At 45.7% G+C, this 18910-nt stretch overlaps 2 protein-coding genes across 7 annotated transcripts in view; one reads left to right on the top strand and one right to left on the bottom strand.

The window, feature by feature from the left end:
- RAB9A (RAB9A, member RAS oncogene family) overlaps positions 1-2345 on the top strand; it is a 32577-nt gene extending 30232 nt beyond the window's left edge. For both annotated transcript variants that reach the window (XM_082717060.1, XM_082717061.1), the window contains one exon: positions 1252-2345. In XM_082717060.1, the coding sequence (XP_082573186.1) occupies positions 1282-1887 (606 nt within the window). In that variant the 5' untranslated portion in view covers positions 1252-1281 and the 3' untranslated portion in view covers positions 1888-2345. The remainder of the gene's footprint in view (positions 1-1251) is intronic.
- A 3993-nt stretch (positions 2346-6338) lies between these two features.
- On the bottom strand, positions 6339-18900 carry TRAPPC2 (trafficking protein particle complex subunit 2). 5 transcript variants are annotated; one of them, XM_082717067.1, is made up of 5 exons: positions 18820-18900; positions 12159-12270; positions 9377-9521; positions 8843-8928; positions 6339-7415 (listed from the first exon to the last, which is right to left on the bottom strand). In XM_082717067.1, the coding sequence occupies exons 2-5, from the start codon at positions 12249-12251 to the stop codon at positions 7317-7319; spliced, it is 423 nt and encodes a 140-aa protein (XP_082573193.1). In that variant the 5' UTR covers positions 12252-12270; positions 18820-18900; the 3' UTR covers positions 6339-7316. The 5 variants fall into 5 exon arrangements, 4 of the variants coding, with proteins under 4 accessions (XP_082573193.1, XP_082573195.1, XP_082573192.1 ...); XM_082717069.1 differs by having other exon boundaries at positions 18787-18864; XM_082717066.1 differs by having other exon boundaries at positions 18775-18830.
- Between the last annotated feature and the right edge of the window lie 10 nt (positions 18901-18910).

The raw sequence follows: 18910 nt of genomic DNA, 5'->3' as shown, positions 1-18910 counted from the left end.
TAGCGTGGTGTCTGTGGTAAAAGGAAATGTTTAACCCTGCTCCATGGCTTCCCCAAAAGAGTATGTAGGGGACTGCATTTTTTTTTTTTTTTTTTAGGTTTTATTTATTTATTTGACAGAGAGCACAAGCTGGGGGTAGTGGCAGAAGCAGGGGGAGAAGCCGGTTCCCCACTGAGTGTGGAGCCTGATGTGGGGGTCGATCCCAGGACCCTGAGATCATGACCTGAGCCAAAGGCAGATGGTTGACCGACTGGGCCACCCAGGTGCCCCTAGAGTACCACATTTTTTTTTTTTTAAAGATTTTATTTATTTGACAGACAGAGATCACAAGTAGACAGAGAGGCAGGCAGAGAGAGAGAGGAAGGGAAGCAGGCTCCCTGCTGAGCGGAGAGCCCGATGCAGGGCTCAATCCCAGGATCCTGGGATCATGACCTGAGCTGAAGGCAGAGGCTTAGCGCACTGAGCCACCCAGGCACCCCTAGAGTACCACATTTTTAAGGCTTATGTCATTCCCTCTGGAAACATACAAGTGACAGCTCAGGTTCGAATTTATTAAGAGTTGCAGCCGCCCAAATGAATCTTGTGGGCAGAATGTGCTAGATTATGATACTCCGCTAAAAAATTCCATTGCTGCTGACGTTGATTTTAGCCAAGTCCAAATAGTGTTCCTAAGGCAGAGAATGGAGTCCATTCACTCAGTCATTGGCTTATTTTTGTTCACAGCCAGATCAGTCAGCTTCTGTCTCTGGTTTCCTGGTCACCAGTGCCTATGGTAATAGCGTCGCAAGAGAAAGGGGAGGTCATAGAGAAAACCCTTGGCACAAGATGAAAGCCATCAGTAAAACTGTCACTGTGTCACCAAAGGGCTGTTTGAAGTTGTTACAAATACCTGCCTACTTTGGCCTCCTCGTGCGTCTCTAACAGATAGTGGCGGGGCTTACTGTGAGCAGAGAGTGATGGTGGAGAGCAGGGTCTTTGGGGTGAGACTTGGCCTTGAGTCTCTGCCTGTCAGCTGTGACCCGAGGAGGGGAAGAGTGAGCCCTCACCGGCCGTCTTCGGAGCAGCAGCAGGGCCGCATCTGGGATGTGGTGGAGTGCTCAGGCTATATAGGAGCTCTTGCTGTTAGGTATTTTCTGTACAGAAAGGAAGGGGGACTCAGCGTTTTATTTCCCTTATGCACTGATATTCATAGAATCATGTAGAGAAATGTACAGGTCGAAAGGAATGTAATGGTACCTTTTTATTTTACAGGGTTCTAAAGTCAAAACCTTGAGATTAATAATGGCAGGAAAATCTTCGCTTTTTAAAGTAATTCTCCTTGGAGATGGTGGAGTTGGGAAGAGCTCTCTAATGAACAGATATGTGACCAATAAGTTTGATACCCAGCTCTTCCATACAATAGGTGTGGAATTTTTAAATAAAGATTTGGAGGTGGACGGACATTTTGTTACTATGCAGATTTGGGACACAGCCGGTCAAGAGCGATTCAGAAGCCTGAGGACGCCATTTTACAGAGGTTCTGACTGTTGCCTGCTCACTTTCAGTGTCGATGATTCCCAGAGCTTCCAGAACTTGAGTAACTGGAAGAAAGAGTTCATATATTACGCAGATGTGAAAGAGCCCGAGAGCTTTCCTTTCGTGATTTTAGGCAACAAGATCGACATAAGCGAACGTCAAGTGTCTACAGAAGAAGCCCAGGCCTGGTGCAGGGACAACGGCGACTATCCTTACTTTGAAACAAGCGCAAAAGATGCCACAAATGTCGCAGCAGCCTTTGAGGAAGCGGTTCGAAGAGTGCTTGCTACTGAGGATAGGTCAGACCACCTGATCCAGACAGACACGGTCAGTCTGCACCGAAAGCCCAAGCCTAGCTCGTCTTGCTGTTGACCGTTTAGAGAGGTTGCCTGTGTGATCTAACCAACTCACACACATACACAGAAAAACGCAGGGTGGAGAAGAGAATTAGCATTTGCAGCAATGGATCATCTACTCATAAAATTAAACTAACCATATTGCTGTTTGTTAGTGGGTGGGAGAAGGGACACATCCACTCGTGGAAGGATCAATGTACTCAGTAGTGGCACCGTACATTTATAAATTGTAATGGTGGTCTGTAACGTGTAATTTAAATATGTACGTTACCGAGCTAATAAATGAGATGATCAGTACTTTAATTATAATTAAAACACTTGGATATTCTGGAAGTTACTGTTTGTTTTTTTTCCTGGGAAAATGGAGAACTACTTTTTATATGTGTATATTTTTATGTAATTAGCATTCAGTTCCTGGTTGAGGGAAAAAAATTCCCGAAAGCAATAATGTTAAATAATAAAGATTAAAACCTACTGCATTTGCACTGTAGTTATTTGATTACTTCTTCATTCTCTTTAAAACTATTTAAGTGTTCACATTTTCATTCTCTGTGTCAGAATTGCTCTCACTGGTAATCATTCGTGTGCCACGTGTGGGCTCCCCACCCCCAAAACAGAAGCCAACTTGATCACTCCTGGAGGAAATACTAAGGATTGTACTTCGTGTGAGGATAAACGACATCTTTGTTAGGTCACATATGTAATGCCTTCCCTATCATTGAACACTGTTGAGTGATTTCTACTCAAGGAGATTTTGATAAAGCGATTTGTAGTCTTTTTGCAGGTAAAGTTCATATACCCTGCGTTTGTGCCTGTCCCATCCTGCAGAGGCAAAGCAACCCACTGACGGTTGTCAGGATGTGCCGCGTCCGGGTTAGCATGTCCTGCTCATGGGGAGTCCCTGGAAAAGAATAGCAGTATCATTCCGTAAGCTAAGCTTTTGACAGTCTCCTCTCCTAACAGAACAATTTGGCTATATGCAAAACATTTTGACATTTTGAATTATGGGGAAATTAAATCTCTTCATGTTCTCCGCTTAGAGGCAGTTGTTGCTTTTAGTATTTATAATCAATCCCCGCTCCCAAAACTGTAATCCTCCATCAAAAAAACTGAAATAGGAATCCATTAACAAATTGTTGTATATTATATATTCTTTCTTTTTTCTCTAGGGGATTTGCTTCCCGCCTCCCACCCTCCCAGTCTAAAGTGTCCCATGGCTTTGTGACTTGCTATTTCCTCTTAATATATGTGAACATACTTTATTACAGTATATCTACCTCATCAGCTGTACGGATGTTTACCAATTTATCCAGACTGTTCTCTAGTGACAGACATCCAGCAGCACTATCCCACACCTTATTCAACAGTGGGTATTAGGAGTAAATTTTTTTTTTTTAAGATTTTAAAAATTTATTTGACAGAGAGACAGGGAGCAGAAGCAGGGGGAGTGGGAGAGGGAGAAGCAGGCCTCCCGCTGAGCAGGGAGTCTGATGTGGGACTGGATCCCAGGACCCTGGGATCATGACCTGAGCCGATGGCAGATGTTTAATGACTGAGCCACCCAGGTGCCCCAGGAATAAATTTTCTGTTCATTTTTTGAATAGATGAGTCACGTTTCAAAATCATAAGACTTAAGAGGGTACCTGGGTGGCTCAGTGGGTTAAGCCTCTGCCTTCAGCTCAGGTCATGATCTCAGGGTCCTGAGATCGAACCCTGCATCAGACTCTCTGCTCGGCAGGGAGCCTGCTTCCCCCATCTCTGCCTGCTTGTGATTTCTGTCAAATAAAATCTTAAAAAAAAAAATTAATAAGACTTAAGAGACAGATATCTGTACCCTTGCTACCCAGTTCCTGTCCGTGGAGGCAGCACGTGTCTATTTCTTGGGTATCAAGCTAGATATTTAGTATGTAAGGGAAGCATATTGTACTAGTTTGCTAGGGCTGCTGTAACAAAATGCATACTGGGTGGCTTAAACAGTGGGAATTTTTCTCACAGTTCTGGGGGCTCTATGTCCAAGATCAAGGTGTTGGTAGGTTTATTTTGTCCTAAGGTCTCTCTCTCTCTGGCCTGCAGATGACGTTGACTCTGTGTGCAGCATTCCCCCCCCACCCCCCCATGCCACCATGTCTCTGTGTCCAAATTTCTCCCTCTCGAAAGGACACCAATCAGATTGGATTAGTGGGCTTGTTTTGACTTAATTACCTCTTTAAAGGCCCTGTCTCCAAATAGAGTCACATTCTGAGGGACTGGGGGCTAGGGCTATTAACATACGTATTTTGAGGGGACACAATTCAGCCCATATTTTGTGTGTGTGTGTGTGTGTGTGTGTGTGTGTAGGTATTTACATAATGTGTAGTTTTGATTCTTACACAGATTTAACTAATACTTTGGGGGTTTTTTAAAAATTTAGAAGCAGGGACACCTGGGTGGCTCGGTCAGTTCAGGGTCTGCCTTCGGCTCAGGTCATGATCCCGGGGTACTGGGTTAGAGTCCCACATCAGGCTCCCTGCCCAGCGGGAAGCCTGCTTCTCCCTCTCCGCCTGCTGTTACCCCTGCTTTGTGCTCTGACAACATCTTAAAAAAAAAAAAAAAAGTCCAAGTAGTTTTTCAGTAACTTTTTCTTCAGCGAAATATTCAAGAAGTTCTAGAGCTGGGAAGCAAGAAATGGCCAAGGGAACAGATCTTCATGTGTGTAAAGACAGGCTGGGGAGTGAGGACAGTGATGCCGCGGAACACGGTGACTCGGAGGGATCCCGTGAGCGAGGCTGGCTGACCGAGCGCAGGACGGAAGTGGGACCACTGAGGAGGAACAGAGCTGCCAGGGGCTGCGGCCTTCAAAGAGACTACAACGGACTGAGGGGGAAAGCTCTTCAAGCCGGGAGAGGTAGCTGCAGATCGGACTCTCTTGTTTTTAGGAAGTGAGAAGTCTTTTAGGAACAAAGAAGTCTTTTGATTGGCTGGTGTTACCTAAAGAAAGATGAGGAATACTGAGAAAACAGGAGCTGGGGAAGAAAGCAGTCGCGCCCGAGGCGGCAGGGTTGGTGGAAGGAGCTGCAGAGCCCCCGGGAAGCCAGCGGGAGGACCGGTCTGCGTGCGCCCCAGGGTGGCGAGGGAAGGCCCCAGTGGTCCAGTGCCCGTGCTCGTCACACGGCGTCCGACCGGCTCTGGGACAGCGTGCGCTGCTGTGCTCTACTCCCGTGAAGCCTTGGAGACCGTTCAGTGCTACGGCAAAGGCGGACGACCGAACTTGGGAGAACAGACAGTTGTACGTTTGCAGCCCGCGTGGCAAATAACGGGGCGCAGTGTGCAAGATGGAAAAGTCCAGTCCCATCGGTGGGGCAATGTCTGTCACCTTGGGAAGAATTCCCTAGTGGAAGTGAAAACGTCCTAGATGTCCCTTAAGAGAAAGCCTTGAGTTTTACATTTCTGTAGAAACGTGTGCAAGCTTGCCCTTGCGTATCATGACGCCGTGGACACCCGTGGCTTGGGGCCAGTGAGATGGACAAGTGGACCCGCGCACTGTCTGTGGATTGTGCAAAGCCACCACTGTGGACTGGCAACCAGAAAGGGCTGACTGAGTGGAACGTGAAAGAACACGGGTATAGTGCGGGCAGGGCAGAAGTCCATCCCTCTACGGACGAGGAAAACGTGGGCACCGGCGAAGCATCTGGGAAACGGAAGAGGACAGGATCAGAGCTGTGCGTCATCTTTGGGTCCCTCTGGGCGTGCGAACATGGCCCTGACGTGGTGCTGACACACGTGTGCTCAGCGGGCCTCATGCCCGGGGCGCTCATGATGCCATCCTGTCGCTCTTGTGTTCCTGAACCTGTGTGAGGTCCCGTACGACCAGATCGAAGCTTTGCTGGCTTCTCTGCTTCCTTAAGTACCAGCCCCTGGTTCATCCCCTGGCACCCGTCCCCTCGCACCGTGCTGTCCGTGTGCCCGGGGCAGCTTCCCCGCACTGTCGCGGCCCACGTGCTCGTCCAGTGCAGCTCACGCCTGGCGTCCCATCCGCCCGCACGCGTGGCAGTGGGCTGGCTTCATGCTCCTGCACACGCACAGCTCGGTGCTAGGCTGCACCGACGTACTCACGCGGGGCCTGCGGTCCTTGTTCCCGCTTCCCTCACAAGCCCAGAGGAAGGGCGCAGGGTTTACAGGGTTTGCAGGGTTTACGGGGCGCCCGAAACCTCCTGCTGCTCTCCGCGCGGTCTGTTCACGGAGGGCAGAGCCGGCGGGGTGCGGTAAGTACACACAATGGGGTCTCTGCAGTGAGCTCGGCTCAAACCACTCCTCGATTTCTAGTGGGGTATCTTCCCACTCCCAAAGCTCTGGTACCTAGTTTGAGGGCATCTGAGTTCTAGAAAATGGGTTAAGGTAATAGCTTGTAGACTCTCACTAGGGGGAAAAGGACTAAAACAGTAGCGGTAGCAGCGTAAGCAACACTTTCAAAACTTGACCAAACTTCCATAATCTTGGACAAACATCTTTATTAAAGAAATCAAATAAATAGGTAGAGTAAAACATTACGGTAGCAACTTCACACAACAGTATGAGACCAAACTTAGAACTACTTGCTCAAGTTACTCAGGATGGAAAAAAATTAAGTGCTCACAATTAGCACAGAAAATATCTGGTTATAACTTGTTTTTAAATGGACATTTACTAGTTTACAGTAAGATCCCACTGGTTACAGAACACTCCTCACCCCCTTGGTGTACAGCCTAAAAAAGCTAAGAATGCAAATGTTAATGTAATATAAACTTTTCTTTGTTTACAATTCCAGAATTACAACATTTTACTATTATAACTGTCAACAAGTTCGCTTACTTTAGTTTACTGTCGGAGGGAAAGACAATGTAAGAACATAACCTGTCATTTTGGTCCCAGCCTCCCATTTTACAACATGGATTCTTGATTTATAGCAGAATCACTCTGACAGAGACAGGCCTTGGTGTTTGGCACCGCAAAAGCTGCTTGCTTCGGCCTCTTGTGGAGTGCTATGTATACTGCCTGTGTGGTTTTATAACAGTATAGATGTATAGAAACCCATGCACACACTATCAGCTTCATTCCCTATAGCAGAAACTTTTAAATCTGTCTACCAAAATCTTGACAAGGACATTTAGTTCTGAATTGTGACATCAAGATCAAGCTGTCTGAATGAGTAAAGTCAAAAGCTCATCTTTAAGTTTTAGAATAAAGATATTTTTAAGGTTATAAAGAGTTTATAAATAACACTGTTTACAAGCAAATATTGATAATCTGTTGACAATCGTTAAGAAACTGAATGTACTGTTTTGAAATAATACAAGGAATTCATTAGGTTTAGATAAATTTAGACTACAAGTAAAACTTCCAGGCTATTTAGTCAAGTTACTTACAACATACACATTCCTGAGAATACCCCATTGTAGTGGTATTGTTTATTTCCAGATTTTTCCACATTCAACTTAAAAGATGTTTCTTCCCAAGAAACTGAACTTTTCTGTCAAATGCGCTTGATCGAATAGGAGAATTGGGTTCATAAAATGGATTCATTGCAAACTAGGAAAGAAGAAGGTATTAGTAAGCTTGTCAAAGTACAAAGGCTGACAAATCCTAGATCTCTAGAAGGAAATTATTTTAAAGTTCTAAATTAAATCATCAAAGACATCTAAAACAAAAGTCTGAAGACCACATTTTTATGTTCTGTTGTTAAATAATAATGCCCCCTTGAGGAGATTTTTGATTTCGTGTTTCAGTTTTGAGAAGTGCCTGTGGCAAAACTAATGGTGGTATGATCAGCGTTCCTCTGTAAGCTAAAGAACTTTCAGGATTCACCCTCCGTGTGAAATACTAATCTACTCACATTAATTATAAATGTATGGGTTTATCTATAAGGCCCTTTGGCTGCATAAAACTAAAAATCCACCATATGCTCATAGTTTTAAAAAAATGTATACATTTGCTGCTATATTAAATTACCCTTATATAGTAATTTTTAACAATCAGGTTTTGAATACACTCCTTTAACACAGGCTAAATGATCAGGTTCTTAAATAGTATAATGAGTGTATCATAATACATGCGAGAAAACTGTCAAATGGAATCACTAATTAGGCAAAGGCGTTAAAAAGTTTTTATACCTTAATCTACTTGATGTTGTCTTATCTTTTTAAGAGCTAAATATTTTTTTTTTTTTTTTTTTTTTAAGATTTTATTTATTTATTTGACAGATAGAGACCACAAGCAGGCAGAGAGGCAGGCAGAGAGAGAGGAGGAAGCAGGCTCCCTGCCAAGCAGAGAGCCTGATGTGGGGCTTGATCCCAAGACCCTGGGATCATGACCTGAGCCGAAAGCAGAGGCTTTAACCCACTGAGCCACCCAGGCGCCCCAAGAGCTAAATATTTTTATTTGCTAAATCTGACCAGGAATATTAACTGTGCTGATATGCAAAAAATCTTGTCTAAATACAGACCATTTAAAATTAATAGGAGCAGACTGTTAGCCCTGCAGTTTAACCACAGACATCCTACTACTATATTATTTTTTCTAAATATTAAGAAATGTGAGTGGCACCATTACCCTTCAAAGACTATTTGGTAAACTTCCTGACAGTTTATGATCTATAATCATTGCTGTGTAACTTACTTGTAAAGTAGATGGAGAACATTTTAGATTAAAATTATGAAGCAATTTCCTTTTTGTAGCTTGCTTCCTTCTCTTTTTAGGGTTCCCTAATAAAATCAACTGTATGTGCCAAAGGGGGAAACTGAAACCTGTTTAAAAACAACTACGATGTGTTCTGTCCTAAATATATGTTAGCCTGGTGGTGAAGTCTTGCCTGTGAGGGAGCTTCCAGGGGTCATTCTGACTGGGGGGGAACTAGTCTGAGATGAAAACCACAGTACAAGGGAGTTACTGCCAAGGCCAGTTTCCTGTTGGAATCCCTTTTTACAATCAAATTAAAAAAGTTAGGGAGCATACCATACCTTTATGTATAAATCATAGACATCGGTGAAGAAATTCTTTATCCCATCTTCTTGCCTTATGTCATGGAGCATAATAAATCTCATATGTGAAAGAATTAAGGTATAATCTTAATAGAAATGAAAAATGAAAAGTTGTCAGGTGATACGCTATCCTTCAAATGAGTCACATGCATTGTATTTCGTGATGGAAAAGCCAAATATGTAAACTGCATTTGAAGTTAGGTAACTTTTATCAGAGGACACAATCTTTCTAAGTTAGAAAGTCCCTACGGAATAAAGTAAAATCAACCTAATGGTTCAGCTTGACCATAGCTTTATTTGAGACTTGGTTCTAAAAGTATCTGTTAAACAAAATTATCTGTTAAAAATATTAAACAAATGCTTCCCCACTCCAAATAACAGTAGCCCCATAAATGGCAGTTTTTACCTGACACTTGAAGTCCACAGACTCACAGTCTGGCATCTATGTCTCATGTTGTTCTAGTCTGTTACCCAACCTTTAGTTAGACATCTTTTTGTAAAAGATAAGGATATGACCTGCAGTAACAAATGCCGAAACAAACCACTCATTGAACTTGTCCACAGTTTTCAAGTACATGTTGTTGGACAGCCACATGTTCTCGTCTACGAGGTCAAGAGCAGCATGAGCTATGAACTGGTTCAGATGACGGTGATCGTCCTAGAGGACAACGTGAGTAGCACCAGATTAACATTTCCAGACAGCATCGAGAACACCAACATTTCATTCTGGAAATTCTATACATAGTCTTCTTGTGGGGAGGGGGCATTTTCTGCTGCTACTTCATTTATTACTGTCATGGGACTTAGAAAAGATCTTCAGTGTTTTCACATCATATTCTTTTCTATTTGCTATCTAAGACTCAAGAAATAGAAACGGCCAATTAATAAATGAAATGTTGGTGTTCAAGAAACAATATAGATTACTTTTTTAATTTTGCAAGAAGGAAGTTACGAAATTTGGTAATTATTTCAGTGTGTGAAGTACAGTAGGTTAAAAATAGAGATTCTGCTTTAAACACCCTCATATCTTTTTAGAGGAAAAAATTTATTTTTTGCAAAATACATACATATTTATGAATAATAAATTGTAAAATAATTAATAATAAATAATACGTATTTATGAAAAAATATGTAAGTGGCTCTGGCTAGCGGACAGGTGGTGGTCGGCTGGAGAGCTAAGGAGGTGGCGAAGGAGAGCTACACAGAAGTGACATCGGCATGGGTCTCAGGGTCAGCAGGGGAAAAGGGCAGGGAAGGCCTTGGGACACGGTGACACTTGGCGAGTGGAGGCGGCTGAGGAGGTGGCACTCTTACAGGTTTGGTGTTGGCCTCTTTCAGGTGAATGGAGCTTAGGTGACAGGGGGACCTGGGAGTGGCAGGAGGCCATGCTCAGCCCCAGCTGTGAGTAGTCACCGGTCTCAACATCAGGAGACAGTCCTATCAGAGCTGAGTGTCCTTTTCGTGGGCTTAACTGGAGGTGGGACAGTCCCCCATAATGTGGAGAGGGAATTCACAACCTGGGAGTCTTACCCCTGTGGAATTATTTCAAAATAAACTTTTCATGAAGACTTCCATTAACGGGTTGAGCTGAATTCTTCTGTTCAAGTCCTGACCACCCACCACCCCACCCAGTACCTCAGAACGTGGCCTTCTTTGGAGAGAGGGTCACTGCAGCTGTCGTTAGCGTGCTAGAGTGGGATGGCCCTGATCCAGCGTCACTGGCATAGTTAAGAAAGAGGGGCATGTAGGGACGGACACACAGCAAGAATGCCATGTGAAGACTGGGGTTCTGTGGCCACAAGCCAAGGAACTACCAGAAGCTAAGAGAGAGGCCTGGAACAGATCTTCCCCTGGCAGCTTCACAGGGGGCCTGGCCCTGCCTAGATGCATTGTGCTTGGACTTCTGGCCTCCAGGCCGTGAGACAATGAGCTGCTTTTACTTTAAGCTGCCCGGTTTGTGGTGCTCTGTTATGCCAGCCCTGGGAACGGCAATGTCATATGACCTCCCTGCTGCGGAGGCTGTTCCTGGGACGGGGCTGGACGAAGGCTGCCAGTTGCTTGGAATCCCCTGCACAGCTCAGGCATGTTTACTCCACTCACATCACCATGACGAGGCTAATTTCGTCCCTAGAGAAATCGATGTGTTTTGTGTCTGGCTTACAGCAGTGTTTTCCATGGGGTCATCAATTAGAGGAAAAATGCAGAAATGCTTTAAGGCGAGTGGTAGCAGGAGAAGGAACTAAGGGCAAGTCATGCCACAGAGTGTTTCTACAGGCACAGCTTTGCCTCCCACAGGTCCACAGAAACTATGTAAGTAGCCCTGTACCACAAAGCAGCCGCTGCTACGGAGAAGCCTCAGTAGCAAGTTCTAATAAGCACCGTGCTCACAGGAATGTGGGGCCATAATGTAGCAACAGCCACCTGACAGAGAATACCTTTACCACATTTCTATCTTATTTTTATGGCAAGATTTAAATAGTTGAAAAGCATCACACACTGGATGTGGTACAGTTAATTTCAAAAATCAATTTTTAAGGGACATGAAAGCTTATTTCGGAGTTGGGAGAAACACAGCCCAACTTTTTATGAGCAATATGGAGCAGTGCAGAAAGATGGAAGGGCCCCGGGTATCCTCATCTCAAGATTCTACATGTTTACTCTGAATGGCATGTTCTTGAACCGAGCTTGTTTTTCTGGAACCATTACTGGCAACAAGGAAGTTGGGTGGTGTCACTGGGGAGAATGGCATGCGGGCTCCACCCAGCTAGCCGCGGGGGCAGAAGGGCACTGAAAGCTGCTGGAGTCTCAGGGCCAGCGGGGCATGGAAGCAAGGGTCTCTCTTAGCCCTCCCAGGTGCAGATGGCCCTCCTCCGTATGTCCTGACGAGAAGTGTAATTCCCCTGGACAGAATGGGCTCTCCATGCTATTTCCAGTCAGTGACAACTGTTCTTCTGGTCCCACAACAGGTGGACTATGTTCCTAGGTGCTCAGGGAGCAAGCAGCTTTTCAGAACGGGTGACACAGTGAACTACATATCAGAGCAGAGACCCAGAGCATCCTGCTAGTTAGTATGTGCCGAGTGTGTGGTGAATCAAAGGATGAGTCAACCACTCAGACACTGTTCCCTGGCCGGCTTCTTTCAACCTGTGGGACTGCGGGGCAAGCCCCATTTAATTGTGGCGGATTCCAGTTACCTCATCTGTCCGGGTCTCGCCCAGCTGTCAACTTGTGCCACACCATTACCATTACAACAACATAAGGATTCTTACAGAATTTGGCAAGGTTCCATACGCACTTTGGATTCTGCTTTTCCAGCTGGCAAAAATTCCATTTCAAAAACCGGATTATCATGGTGGCCCACAATTACAAAGTAGAAGCTTCCAGACATTGTCTTCAATATATAGCTCCTAGTTAAATGAAAATAACATGTTTTCAGTACTCCATACTGAAAATGAAAAATTGTTAACAAGAAGTCTAGAATTCAATTTTTTACTTAAACCTGACATTGTAGAAGAGACCACAAAGCCTGTCACGTTTTTCAGTCTATCGCCATAGACAAATGGCTTTGGGACTAGACAAATTAGGTCTGTGATATGTCCTATAGAATCCAGTACCTTATTTTCACAGGGAAACTGGAAGACTTCTAATACAAAATCGTAAAAACAACATTCTCATGACCCCAAAAGAACATTCGGAGCAAGCTGGAACAAACTTGGACGGACCAGTTAGCATTACTAGCACTAACACTGGGAGAAATTGATAAAGGGTGCAGATTTTGTCTTCTTTCTACCTGAACAATGTATGCTATCAATCTAAGTCTCTGCAAATGCAAGAGCCTATGATATGCCTCCTCAAACTGCATTCGTAAGAAGGGAAGACATGGGACGCCCGGCTGGCTTGGTCGGTGGTGTGTGTGTGACTCTCGATGTTGGGGTTGTGAGTTCAAGCCGCATATTGGATATACGGATTACTAAAAGAGAAAAAAAAAAAAAGAAAGGAAGATACCATTTTGTATTCTAGAAAAGATGAAAGAAACCATAATCCAAAAAGAAAGACACTTGAGGTGTTAAGAAATCTTAGAATTGGTGTTTATAGGTTTGCTAAGGGAATGAAGAGAAAGTGTTGGGGGTGGGGTTGGTTGCGGGGGGAATCAGGGATTCTGTGGCTTTTAGCACAATCAAAATCTGGATGAACAGACAGACGGGTGGAAGGATTTATGTACGTATTTATGTACTTCTAGCACACGGTCTTTGGAATCAGACAAAGCTAGGTTTGGGTCTGCCTCTGCCACCGACTGGAAACATGAGCACAGGCACAGTCCTTAAACTCCCAATGCCAGTTTCCTCCCCGGTGAGACAGAGGCAACCATCAGAGATCCCTTACAGTGACCTTGAGGATTATACAGTGTAATTCATGTGAAGCACTAGGCACAGTATCTGGCTCTCTAGATCGACACAGAGGAGCACATGCATGCAGAGACGGGCTGACCCTTAAGGCCTCCACATGGGGCAGCCACCTGGCTAACGGAGAGTACACCCCCTCAGGGCGTGTACGGTGAGGTGTGTCGGAGCCCAGGGCTCATCAAGCCTCACTGGGACTCCTGCTGAATCACACTGAACGTGAGAAAACCTGAAATGTTTTCCTAATGAATACAACCTCCGTTGGTAAGGAAATCAAGGCACAACTGGCACTTTGAACTCTGGAATTGGAAGGCCCATGACTGGAAGAAGAGGCAAATAAGACGTTCTTTTGGCTTGATGAGGTAAAGGGAATTTAGAATGTCACTCGGGGCAGGTGTTGGGACACTGCATCCTGCAGGCCCAATCTGGCCTTGTCCATCCTTTTATTGTTGCTGAAGGCGGCCTTGCCCGCTGACAAAATGACGGATTGAGCAGCTGCAACGGAGACCATCTGATCCTTTACAGCAAGTGTCTTAGGGGAAAGATGCGGGGAAAGGCCCCCATAGTGAAACTGGATAACAAGTCAGGCAGGAATGATGTGAAAGCTCTGCAAAGCCAGCAGAAGTAGCAACAATTCTCGAGATTGAAAGAAATTGTCAAGAGGCAAAGGGATGAGAACTTTCAATCTGAACAAAGTCAACAATGATGTCCTTAATTGGAACAGGAGTTTGCAGCTGGAGTTTGCCAAGGGAAGGGCTCATTTCTGCCACACAAACATTTAAGCAGCGGCTGAAAACAATATACATCTAAGGAAGAAAACCCTTATCCCCATGCCTGCCTAGTGTCAGTACAGGGTGACGATAAACAGAAAGGGAACCGAGGAAACACCACATAAAGATCAGGTCATAGACTCTACAGCCGGACAGAACTTGAACTGCCAATAATTTGATTTCATAGCAGCTGAATGAGTAATGCGACTGTTCGACTCTACAGGCAGAACTGGAAGGTGAAGTGGAAGAAATGGAAATCTTGGGAGACAACAACCACATTGTCTCGGAAGGGAATGTCTACATCACTTAGTATTTGAGGTTTATTATGCCAAGGTGGTAGGCAAAGATGAGACACTTTAGAATTCTATGCTGTTTGATACACTCAATTTTCCACGGGGAGGGAAAAGTTCTGTAGCTGCACTGTCCAGTGTGGTAGCCACCGCTGGCTATTGTATCTGCAGAACTGAGTTTTTCACTTTGTTTAGTTAAAAAGCCACATGCGGTCAGTTGCTACTGTATTGGACCGTGGCCTCTGTATTGGCTCTGTAACAATGATTTGAAATGTTTCAAGTTCTGCCAAGTCTACTTTCCCTCCATCCAGGAAGCAAGTGTTACTTAGTACTCCAGCCTGTGATACAAAAGAAGCAATCGCTTTCCTCCATCCACAAAGTGTTACTTAGTACAAGTGAAGCAGCTGCCGGTGTCTGTGTGAGCTCCAACAGTGTGTGTCTGCTCCATTTCCCCATCACCTAAAGTAGGGGCCCTTCACCCCTCTCCTACAAAGACGAAGTCTCCAGGGGGGAGGAGATGGCTACACAGAACTGGGCAATGGATTAAACTGGGGAACTGAGGAAGAGGGAAGAATCAAGGATGTTTCCAAATGCCTGACTGAGGTGATCAAGCAGAGTATCAAGATGAGTCTCTTCACCAGGAAAGGAAATAAGGAAAAAAACAGGGATGAAATGAACACGTCCATTCTGAGCATGTGGTGGTGCCAGAACCACACGCCCCGCCCTGACCACATCCTGACCCGGAAAACCTGTGAATGTTCGTTTCCCGGCCGAGGGGCATTAAAGCTGCAGGTGGAACTGAGGTGGTTCGCCAACTGACCTTAGGACAGGGAGAGCAGCCCGGACGAGCCAGGTGGGCCCAGTATTATCACAACGGTCTTTAAAAGTGGAAGAGAGAGGCCCAAAAGGTCAGAAGGAAGCGCAATGGCAGAGGGGGTAAGGGGTGTCGCGGAGATGCAACGTTGCCAGCGTTGAAGAGGGAAGAAAGGGCCGGCAGGCGAGCGGCCTCCGGAAGTTGGGGAGCACAAAGATAACCGATTCTTCCCGACAACCTCCGGAAGGGAACACAGCCCAGTGAGACCCGCGGTGGACGTCTGTGCCACACACATGTAAGGTAACATATTTGTGCTGTTTCAGCCACTCAACTTTGTTATAGCAGTAGACAGCACACACGTCAGAGCCGAGGACGCTGCAGGAATGAGGGGAAAGGACATATTTGAAGTGCTCACAGAAAGCAGGTGCATTCTGTAGGGAGACTGAAGGAAAAAAGGAGTTCACTTACCCCAGGACAAGAGTTTCAAAGCACTGTAGAAGGTCGGAGGGAGGGGAAGGAAGTGGGGACAGTGGTGCGTCAGGGGGAAGCTACCTGGGGAAACCTGAGGGTAATCTAAGTGGTTTTCTGGCCGAGCAGGCCTTCCTAATGCTTACCACAGAGCCCAGTACAGAGTAAGCGCGCCATACCTGGGGAATGGAACCGCGAGGAGGGGGGCAGTGGCTGGGGCAGTGTCGGGTGAAGCCGGAACACAGGAATGAGAGGCATGCTGGGATTACCTGGCCTCAACAGAGAAAAGAACCTTCTGAAGATTCTAGTGCTCAGGCCTTCACGGTCTCAGAGGCCTGAATGGGGAGGTCTGTGATCAAATGATTAACAGCACCTTTGTGAGAAGTTGAAGTTTCCACACTTGTGAGGAAACTCCCATAACCACTGATGGGAGTTGTCGACTCCAGGACTCTCACCTGGGATGAAAACAGTAGCCGTCCCTGATGGCTAGGTGATCTGAGCTGTTTGAGAGGGAGCGACAACTAAAATCAATGTGGTGATCTAGAAGCTCCGGACTACCTTGAACTGGAAGAGGGCGTTTACATGATGTAAGAAACAGGGCACTAACTAGTAATGAACGCAAAAAAAAAAATCACGTATCTGAGGCGGGCATGAGAGGGGCTGTGAAGCACAAAATGAATGGAAATGTGTGAAATAAGTTAAAAACAAAAGCCTTCTTAGACTACAATCAGGAAGAAGGGGAGAAAGGTCACCTGGTGCAAAGGATGCAGATCTGCTGAACTTCAGTTTTCTCAGCGCATGATTTTCCTTTTTTTTTTTTTTCTTTTTATTTATTTGACAGAGAGAGGGAGAGATCACAAGTAGCCATAGAGGCAGGTGGAGGGTATGGAGGGGGAGCAGGCTCCCGGCTGAGCAGAGAGCCTGATGGGGGGCTCGATCCCAAGACCCTGAGGTCATGACCTGAGCCAAAGGCAGAGGCTTAACCCACTGAGCCACCCAGGCGCTCCCTCAAAGAGCATGATTTTCTAATAGCAAGTGTGACAAAAAGGCGGGCTTGGAACCTTAAGACAGGTATCTTAAAAAACAAACAACAAAAACCTCAAATACAGATCTTCAAGTCTTAGCAAATCTGATATTTTTGACTAACAAAAGTGGCTGTATACTCATCAGGGACATGGGAAATCTCAGGAACAAAACCGTCAAACCGGGGCGCCTGGGTGGCTCAGTGGTTAAGCCGCTGCCTTCAGCTCAGGTCATGATCCCAGGGTCCTAGGATCGAGCCCCGCATCGGGCTCTCTGCTCAGCAGGGAGCCTGCTTCCTCCTCTCTCTCTCTGCCTGCCTCTCTGCCTACTTACGATCTCTGTCTGTCAAATAAATAAATAAAATCTTTAAAAAAAAAAAAAAAAAAACCGTCAAACCTCCTCAGATAGGTTAGTTTTACTTATGTTTGTTTTCAGAAACAAAGGCTTCTCTTCTGTAACTGAGTACTTTTGGAATAGATTAAAACACCAAGAGAAACACGTATGAAATACCTGTCTCCGGTCAGAACACAGGCTAGGAGCTTTTAATTTACATTAACTTCATTAATGTGAATCCAGACAAAAAACAAGTGGTTAGTCAAAGTACTGGTTATATGACAACAAGCCCTGCCAAACTTAGACTTTCTGTTTTATACAGCAATCATCCCTCGCCTTCTTTGTTTTGCTGCTTTATACAACTGTTTGACAGAAAGCTGAATGGCTAGACTTTGTTTTAGAAGAGAAATCCAGGGGATGGCAAATCATTGTATGAAGTAACCTGGTATCTACCTGAGAACAAACTGGAGATTTGTGGCTCCGAGAAGTCCGTGGTACTGTCAGAGCTACAAGGGGACGGGGGTGCAGGCTGCACTCGTTTTATTTGTTGAGTGAGGGACCACTCCTACCAGACTTGAATGTCCGTGCCCAAAGAACTTCAAAGTTGTACAAGTCGGTTGACAGGGAACCATCGTGTGACATTAACCTAGTTCAGCTCAACATTTTGAATGCTTAAGTGAGGGACAATTTATCACATTGAAGGATAACACGCTTGGGCAGCTAATATACTGGAAGGCAACACCAAAGGTTCAACAATCCCTGCAGGTTAAGAGAATTTAAGTGAATGCAAAAATAAATAAATAAATAAATAAAGGTTAAAAACCGGGGGGGGGGGGGGAAATCCCAAACTGTACAATAGGAGAGAAACCTAGGTTAAGAGCAGTTCATCTACAAGGACCCAAAAGTTTACATTTAATGCAAGCTCAGTAAGGGGCAGTAGTCTGATACAGGAACCCAAAAAGCTAATGCCAATTTGAGGCTGTACTAAGATCATGTCCTTTTGACACCTCCAGGGAACATACGCACCTCTGGGAATCTCGTTTTAAAAGGGTCAATAACTCTGAACTGTGTGTTGGAAGGAATGCTCTGGAAAGGAGCTACTGAAGGAACAGAGAATGTTTAAATGGGAAGGCCTTTCTGGGGGGTTGGGAGTGAGATACAGCAGTATCTTACCTTCAAATATAATGTATGTGGTCCAGAGGAAAAGGGGTATGATAGGGGATGGCAAATGGGTTATCGCTGGTGAGCCAGTTCTAATTAGCCCGCAGTGACGGCCGGGACCTGGTGCTGATAACGACTGGGACAAGGAAGATCTGTAGCAGGAAAGATGGCTGTGATCGAAGGGCAGTACGTAGGTGTGTACCAAGTCTTTAAAGTCTGGGTGACAGATTTATCCCAAACTGCCCAGAGGACACGCTTACGGCTGCGTCTTTGAGGTTACCTGGAAACTTGTTCGAGACAATGTTACCAAGCACTTTGTTACACGCTATCAGGCTGCTTGTGAGAGGACTAATCCCCGCCCCTCAGCGGACAGGGCCCACAAATTTTCCAGCTCCAAATGACAACAGGACGGCCGTTAAAAAACCCTGCATTCGCGGACTGTCCCAGTGAAAGGCAAAATGAAGCAAAGGCCCCGAGCTGATCGACACTTGCGGGCTAAAACGCGATGTGCGTCGGCCCAGTGGCCCGGGATGTGACCGAACGGGGACTGGCCAGGTCCGATCCGGTTGTCCCCGGGCGGACTGGAGACTGGGCCAAAATCCGCGTCACACGGGACCCGGAACGTCCGCTGGACCTCCCGCCCCCTACTCACCCCATCTCCTACCTGCGGGGAGATGCCGCCAAAGGAAACAGTCACTTCCCTCAGCCGACCCGCGCTTGGCAGCCTCTGTCAGAACTCCCCGAGAATCCTCGCGAGAGTCCGCGGTTGCGATCTCGCGAGAGGTGGG

The sequence above is a fragment of the Mustela nivalis genome (genome assembly GCF_964662115.1).
Source record: "Mustela nivalis genome assembly, chromosome: X".
NCBI classification, from domain to species: Eukaryota; Metazoa; Chordata; class Mammalia; order Carnivora; family Mustelidae; genus Mustela; species Mustela nivalis.
This window is presented reverse-complemented; position numbering and strand designations above follow the sequence as displayed.